This window comes from Notothenia coriiceps, unplaced genomic scaffold (genome assembly GCF_000735185.1).
Source record: "Notothenia coriiceps isolate Sejong01 unplaced genomic scaffold, NC01 NC01_scaffold00037244, whole genome shotgun sequence".
Classification (NCBI taxonomy): Eukaryota; Metazoa; Chordata; class Actinopteri; order Perciformes; family Nototheniidae; genus Notothenia; species Notothenia coriiceps.
Window position 1 is genome coordinate 1,739,712 of NW_011369945.1, and position 7,488 is coordinate 1,747,199.

Below are 7,488 nucleotides of genomic sequence, written 5' to 3' on the forward strand. Positions count from 1 at the left end.
GCATTAGTATTCTGACTCTGAGCTTGTGGCTGGTAGTGCCAGATGTCCCCCCCCCACCCCTCCTCCTCCATGCAGGGAAACCCCACGCAACAGCCGGCCATTCATCCGTTATGAGCACATGAGGAGGCTCCTGTTGGCAGCTTATGTCAGTCTGACAACCTGCTGATGGTGACTTTATGATGTCTCAGCATGACGCCTCTTCACAGAGAGACATCTTTCTCAAAGCCTAACGGGACGCGTTACAATGAAGGCGCTCTAAAAATATGTATGGAGTTGGATCTATTGTACTGTTTGTTTGGAGCTGTTGTTGTGGGAAGTAATGAGGGGGATGTTTACTGTATAACAGCAAATGAGTGAGTCCCCACAAGCCTGTTAGAGCTTTGACAACATACTGTGTTTTTGTCCTTCTTATCTTCAGTATTGTAGTGTGGAATGTGCTGTGTGAGTTAATGACATTTTTTTATTTGTGGACGGTGGATGAAGTTATTTGGTCGTTACTCTGGGCACCAGAAAGCATGCAGACCTTCAAAATATCATAAAGCTAAAATAAGAGACAGCCGGTCTCACTCTGTATTCAGGTAGCGCGCAGCAGGCATGCTTCACATAAATACACATTTCTTTGAACAAGTATACCTTTTACATCGGGAGTATTGCAGTCTTTTTTGGTCATTTTTCTGACTGAACAAGTATGTTTCTGTATGTGGTAATGCTGTCATATAACATTTATATTGTCTTAATTTGTGATATAATATTCATATACAAACAATGTAGGTTTTTTTTTCTTTAAAGCTTTTCTTTATTACTAAGCTCGCTATTCCCAATCCAATATGCATATTTCTTTTGCACGGATAAGACATGCTGAAGAAAGCTACGACTGAAAAGCAAGACCAAGTAAAATATTCAGTTGAAAATGTTAACAAGCTACTGCCATCTTAAGGGAGGAAAACAGCATAGCCACAAGAAGCAGCTGTGAACACTCAGCCTACATACAATAGATAGATGCTGTCAAAAGCTTTGTTGCAAAAGTATATGAGTATTCATTTAATACTCAAATACTGAGAAATGTAAAACAACAAGTATTTAATCCCCTACCAATTATACCTGGATTGTTATAAATATGACAAGTAACATAAGCAGTAGAACAATAAAGAAAGGACAGTGCCACATCTGCTTGAAGATATTTAGGAAACCATTACTTTATTTTGACCTTTTCACACTTCAAATATTCAGAGAATTATAAACAAAGGCAGACCGTTTATTCATCATTAGGTTCCTCTGGAGTCAAAACTGCCCCCAAAATACAGAGTATACCATAACCACTGTGGATGTTTAACCATTGATTCTCGGAGAAAGACACGACACCAGTCCTGGACTTTTCTTAATATTTAAATAACAAAGAGCTATTACTCACACACAGCGGAACGATAACATATGACATTTTTCAATTGCACAAGATTCAAGCACAAAGAAAAAGTGACCAGCATCTGCAGACAAGAAATACAAACATCCCCTACAGAACTGTGCGCTATCCATCTATTAGTTCGTATTGAAATACAAGATGAGGGATAGGCTTCTAATGAGACTTTAACCACAGAACTCAAAGCAACCCATACAAAATGGAAGAACAACAATGATATGATTTCATTATAATAAGAAAAGAAACAATGGAAAAAATAAAGTTGGATTTACCGAGGCTAATGCAATGTTGTCATGCTGTTGTTCACTCATCTAACACTGTGTCACAGTCCGGTATCAGATAGACAATGGTTCAAAGGCTGCTGCAACATTCATGAAGCAGTCTCCTTCTTCATTTTTGCATTAGTTTCAGAAGGCCATCGTTTGGTCTACATCATGTCTGGATCTCCACTGGAACAAAGTGGCTCTAAGTGGCACTGACTGTATGTCTTTGGCTCCTCTTTTGTTTTTGTTAGCAACCAATGTTCCAATACAGTTGATTTTCAAGGCAGAAAAGTAATTACTCTAGTTGTAAAACACGAGTTTCATAATATGAATTACAGATTCTGAGCTGTGGATCAGCCACCAATTTGTTGTTTCAGTACAAGAGTAATAGGGGCTTTTGATGAGAAATTAGATTTTAGGAAGCTGCACTTGCATACATGGACAGGAGGCCAAAGTACTGTAATACAAGTTGAAGGCAAAAGTCAGTCAGTCACTTCACAGGTTTTGTAACTTTAGGCTGCACAAACCAAAAATGAGGTACCACAAGAGATATTACATACATTAAAAAGTTACCAATTATTTATACTATGTTGGCTTTAAAGTGCTTATCTTTACATAAACACACGACAACCATCTCTAAAGCAGCACTAATATGTCATGTCACATTATTTGTCTGAAAGGTCATCATCCCTAACATGACATAAGGGCAAGAGAGAATACTTTTTCACAAAGCTCTGCTGCAAGAGGCCACACGTCTTAAAGTCTCCCTCTGTGAAAGGGAGATTCTTTAATAGACTGTTTTCAATCTCTTCAATATAGTTCTGCTTCAGCACAGCCGAGGAGCTAGACGATGAGCAGCAATCTTTACCCAGGCGGCTCTGCAATGTTGCCACGCTGCTGTTCATTTGGTCATCTGACACATTGTCGCAGTCCTGTTCAATTCCTTGTCCACTGAGCAGGCTCATGCTCTCATCTGCTGACAGTGTGTCGTTGTTCTGAACGTTGCTATGTCTCATATGTGGACTGCTGTGTATGTCATTTGATACAGTCTCACTGATTATTTTGGCATTAGTCTCAAAAGGCGTTCTTGTGGTCTTGGCGATGTTGAGGCACATGTCTCCAGTCCCTCCTCTGTTTTTCTTAGGGGTGTGGTACTTGCTCAGGTCAACAAGAATGCAGTCAGAGTCATTTTCAATAACTTCTGCGTCCATCTCTTCCTCAGAAGCATCTGGCTCCGTGGCTTCTTCGCCTGACTTCCCAGCTCCACGTACAGGAGAATCAAACAACACCCCTTTGGGTAAAAGAGGCTGGAAATGTCTGCGGCGGGGGCTGGTGTTTGCGGAGAAGCTGAGTTGGCTCTCAGGCTGACTCAACATGTAGTGTCGGACACACTCAGGCACCAGGATTTCATGGCGCTTTCTGTAACACAGAACACAGGAGCACACACCTCAGGCAGCCAGGATTTGCAAATCGGCGCTTTCTCGTGGGGCAGGTAAGGGCACGAGAAGGCAGCCGCCTAGCACGGCTTACAGGTGGTTTCCGCCTACACCATGCGGGGTAGCCAACGCGGGTAGGTAGGCGCTTTAAGTTTAAGGTGCGAGAGACAAAAGTCCTCACAAGCTCCTTTGGTAAGAGGAGTGGTCGGAGTAGGGAAACCACATGGACAGTTTGGGTGAAAGGGCACACACCACCCAGGGGCCTGCTGGTGGGCAAGCATGGCCAAGAGTGGGCCTTGTTCTTATGTCCCACTTTGTGTACAATTGGCAACGAGCAGATCTTCGACTCGACTGGGCTCCACAAAAAATTTCGGGCATACCGACCGCACCTGGGTTCTGTTGTGAAGCAACGTCCAAGCGCAGCTGCCAAGGGGCTTTGAAGGGTGCTGCANACTGGTAGGTTTTCGCCTGTTTGGGGAGTTTATATATATATATATATATTGCTCGCATAAAATCCCCGGGGTTTTTTGCTTTGTATGCGGGGGGCGGGAGAATCATGTGATTGGTTGTTGGTCGCGTTGCTCGCGAAAAATCCCCAAGCTCTCAGACACGTCCAGCTCCAAGATTTTCAAGATTTTTTCAAAGCTGCTGTGTGGACGTACCGTTAGAGTTGCAGACAAAGAGAGATAACACTCTCAACACACTGCTGACTGTTATCTTGCAGTGCTCTCATAAAGAACAAGAGCCGCATTGTTCAAGTATGACCTTGGCAGGAAGCTACCGTGGGATACAACAGGTCAAGTTGATCAAGCAATTTCTCAGTATAATCTCATCATTTGGTTTTACCATATAAAGTAATACAAGAAATTGCCACGACATTCCCCCCTTTTGATCATACTTTGATAAATCATGAAAATAAAACAAATTACAGGATAGATTGATATAACACATCCATGAGTACACCCCATCGCTGGTTTAAGTAAACACATCACAAACATATCATGGAAAGTGGCTGTTTTTAGGACATACTCCGCGGTATTGTTCGTTTTTCTACCTGTACGTCTGTTAGGCTGTCATGAACCTTCATTCCTAGCCATGGGTGTAAGAGGTATAAGATTGATGCAAAAATAAACGCCATGGCAAATATGCAACAGATCCATTCTACTGTTATCCATTTGTTTTTTGTAGCAGGTTTCACATCTGTCTCTACGCTTACGGTGACGTTGGCGTATAATTAGATTATTAGCTAGTTCTTGTCGGAGGGGCTCCATCTTCAGTTATTCGCAAATGTTCAGGCACAAAGTTTATGTTGGTGTCGTCGTCTCCTTAGTGGATGTGTCTAGTCTGACTGAGCCCGTGCCTTCATGACCATATCAATTAAGCCCCACACAATGACGGCACAGACAAGGAACCAGAGGCATATGAAACAGCACAGCTGGCCCACGCCCATGATTCTTGTGTGTGGTACTAGGGTGTATGTACTGCGTGTGTGGTGCTGATGGTGACTTGGCACGTCACTTGTCGTCGTCTGTTTCTACTGGACCGGCTAGACAGGGGCGGAGATGACAGCTTTGCAGTGGCTGGCGTGGACCCACGTGGCTCTCGGCGACCTTGACCGCTGTGGGTGACGAGAAGCACCTGGTAGGGACCTTGCCAACGGTTGGATTTCCAGCTCTTTCTCCGGAAGTCCTTGACCAGCACGAAGTTGCCTGGTTGGATACGGTGGAGTGGACCAGTAGCAGGGGTAGATAGAGCTGCCGCTACCTGGTGTCTGATATCTGCTAAAGTGGATGACAGTTTAACACAATATGACAACATAGCATCCTCACACAGGCTTGTGGAAGGAAGGGGACATCCTGGCGCCTTGGTCCCAATCTGTGTAGGGGCTGCAAAAAGGATCTCAAAAGGGCTGAGTTGACTCCGTGTTCGTTTCCGCATCCTTATGTATATCAGCACAATGGGCAGGGCTTGTGTCCAGGACTCCAGGCTAAGTTCGATAAAATCCAGCATTAGGAGCCCAAATCGTCTGGTTGGTTGGGGGTGGGTGTGCTCCTGTTCCGTCTCGCTCGACCGGACCCTTCTCTCCTCCTCCTCCGCACGTCAGTCTGAAGTTCCCCCTTGTTGTTGATTTCCCCGGTTCTGGTTCCATACGGCTTTCGGACAGTCATTGACCCAGTGGTCTTTGGATCGGCAGATGAAACAGCTTCCATCTTCCCTTGCTTCTTGGTTGGTTTGGCGGCCTCTGCCCCGTCCTCCATGGGTGTTTTGTCCCTCGCCACCGCGTCCTCTGCCTCTGAAACCACCTCTACCATCTGTACCCTCCTCGGCCACGGTTATCGCCTTGGGGTTGGTATGATCAACCTGTTACAGCTTGGACCATGGTCAGTTGGGCTTTGTCTTTCCTGTCACGTCTTTTCTTGTCGTCGTTGACCTTTTCTTCGTTGAGGCGGTGTTGGGCATGTATGGCCTGTCTGCGCAATTCTTCAAGTTTGGCACCATCCATCACTCCAATGCAGGTTTGTTTTACAGATGTGGAGATGGGGGCTGCGAGACCGTTGAGGAAAGTGTGGCTGAGGTTGGCCTCCCACACGCCTGTCTCAGGGGTGGGCTAGCCGTCAGGCTTGGCGATGCCGCTGTTTTCGTTGAAAACTTGATGCAGACGATGATAATAGTCATTTACTGATTCTTCTGTATTTTGTTTACAGGCAGAGATCGTTGACATGTCAACTTTGGCTGGAAACTTGGCTTTGATGGCGTCGCCGAGTGCGGTGAGGGCGTTGCGGTATGGGGCGTTGTCTGCATGGTCCCATTGTGGTTTCTTCAACCCAGTTTGACCGGCCAGCAGTGCTGTGAAATGGCTGGCATGTGTTGGCCCGATTTTTAATGTCAGTAATTTTTTTATCTCAGGCATGGTAGGAGATAACTGTTGGCAGAACAGGAGTAGGGCTTTGGCAAATTTGTCGCCGTCTTGTTGAATTTCAGGGAGATGTTTCAACATTTCCTTCATTTCTTTCATTGTCCAGGGGCAGTAAACAGCTGGACCCTCTGGTCCCATTGTTTGAATCTTGGGAAATGCTTGTTGTACCATGGAGTCTTCTTCTTCTTCTTCTTCTTCTTCTTCTTCTTCTTCTTCTTCTTCTTCTTCTTCTTCTTCTTCTTCTTCGTGCTGACCTTTCTGTTGGCTGAGCGATTCCTTTCTTGCTGCTGCTGCTGCTTCTTTCTTTCTCTTTTCTTCTTCCCTCCGATTCTTTTCTTTTTCTTTGATTCTTGCCTCTGTGTCGGCAATGTCATGGGAAGAAGAGCTGGAGTCGGGAAGGTGATATACTTGCGACACCCCTTTGGGTAAAAGAGGCTGGAAATGTCTGCGGCGGGGACTGGTGTTTGCGGAGGAGCTGAGTTGGCTCTCAGGCTGACTCAACATGTAGTGTCGGACACACTCAGGCACCAGGATTTCATGGCGCTCAGCCTGAGAGCCAACTCAGCTCCTCCGCAAACACCAGTCCCCGCCGCAGNACTAATGATAAGTACGTAGTAGAAAAACTAATATTTTAAATTCGGGACGGTCCACATTAATTTCGGGACGGCTTAGATTGTATTTCGGGACGGTTCCGGGAGGATGGTGAAAAAAGTTAGTCGAGAGCCCTGGTCTTCACAACAGAACCAGGTGCCGGTCATATCCGAGTTGTGGAGCAGTCGAAGATCTGCTCTGCCAATGTACAGAAGTGGGACAAAGAACAACCCACTCTGGCCATCTTGCCCACCAGCAGGCCCCTGGTGTCCTTTCACCCAAATGTCCATGTGGTTCCCTANCCGTCCCGAATTTAAAATATTAGTTTTTCTACTACGTACTTATCATTAGTTAAAATCATTCAAAGTGACCTTTAACATAAATAAAACATCATACAAATCATTAGATGATAATTCATCAACCTTTTTATTTGAGTAAATCAGTCAATCACATGAACAAAGGCCAAATATATTTAAACAAACGAGAAAATTACTCTAATATTGAATCAAATCAAGTCCCATCCAATTAACAAAAAAATCCAACACTCTGTCCTGAAGACAGAACCCAGAGTAACCACTAACCAGGAGGACAGTCTGTAACACAGTCAGGAGACCTTTACAAACTGCCCCGCCCCCTCGCACACAGACGGGAGAGAGAGATCTCGTCTGGATTGGAAAGCTCGAAAATACATCATAGACGCATGTTGTAGTCTTATTGCATATTAGAAACGGAGTTGGATAAACTAAAACTGCGATATGACATATATTTTTTAAATGTCTCCAGTACCGATAAAAAGTCAGATAATGTCGGAGCTTAACGTTACCACTGTCTTTAATAATTCCGGCCCGGGCGGTGCCCGTTTAA

General features: G+C 44.9%; 2 protein-coding genes across 2 annotated transcripts; both read right to left on the bottom strand.

Moving 5' to 3' along the window:
• Positions 1-1,176: 1,176 nt before the first annotated feature.
• Positions 1,177-3,221, bottom strand: LOC104964414 (uncharacterized). Its single transcript, XM_010793195.1, has 2 exons — positions 3,164-3,221; positions 1,177-3,101 (listed from the first exon to the last, which is right to left on the bottom strand). The coding sequence occupies exon 2, from the start codon at positions 3,054-3,056 to the stop codon at positions 2,346-2,348; it is 711 nt and encodes a 236-aa protein (XP_010791497.1). The 5' UTR covers positions 3,057-3,101; positions 3,164-3,221; the 3' UTR covers positions 1,177-2,345.
• Positions 3,222-4,328: 1,107 nt separating this feature from the next.
• On the bottom strand, positions 4,329-6,572 carry LOC104964415 (nucleolin-like). Its single transcript, XM_010793196.1, has 2 exons — positions 4,766-6,572; positions 4,329-4,726 (listed from the first exon to the last, which is right to left on the bottom strand). Exon 1 carries the CDS (start codon positions 6,535-6,537, stop codon positions 5,725-5,727), a length of 813 nt encoding a protein of 270 aa, XP_010791498.1. The 5' UTR covers positions 6,538-6,572; the 3' UTR covers positions 4,329-4,726; positions 4,766-5,724.
• Between the last annotated feature and the right edge of the window lie 916 nt (positions 6,573-7,488).

Excerpts from the sequence above, each read along its gene's own strand:
- LOC104964414 (XM_010793195.1), bottom strand. The coding sequence starts at position 3,056 with ATGTTGAGTCAGCCTGAGAGCCAACTCAGCTTCTCCGCAAACACCAGC.
- LOC104964415 (XM_010793196.1), bottom strand. The coding sequence starts at position 6,537 with ATGTTGAGTCAGCCTGAGAGCCAACTCAGCTCCTCCGCAAACACCAGT.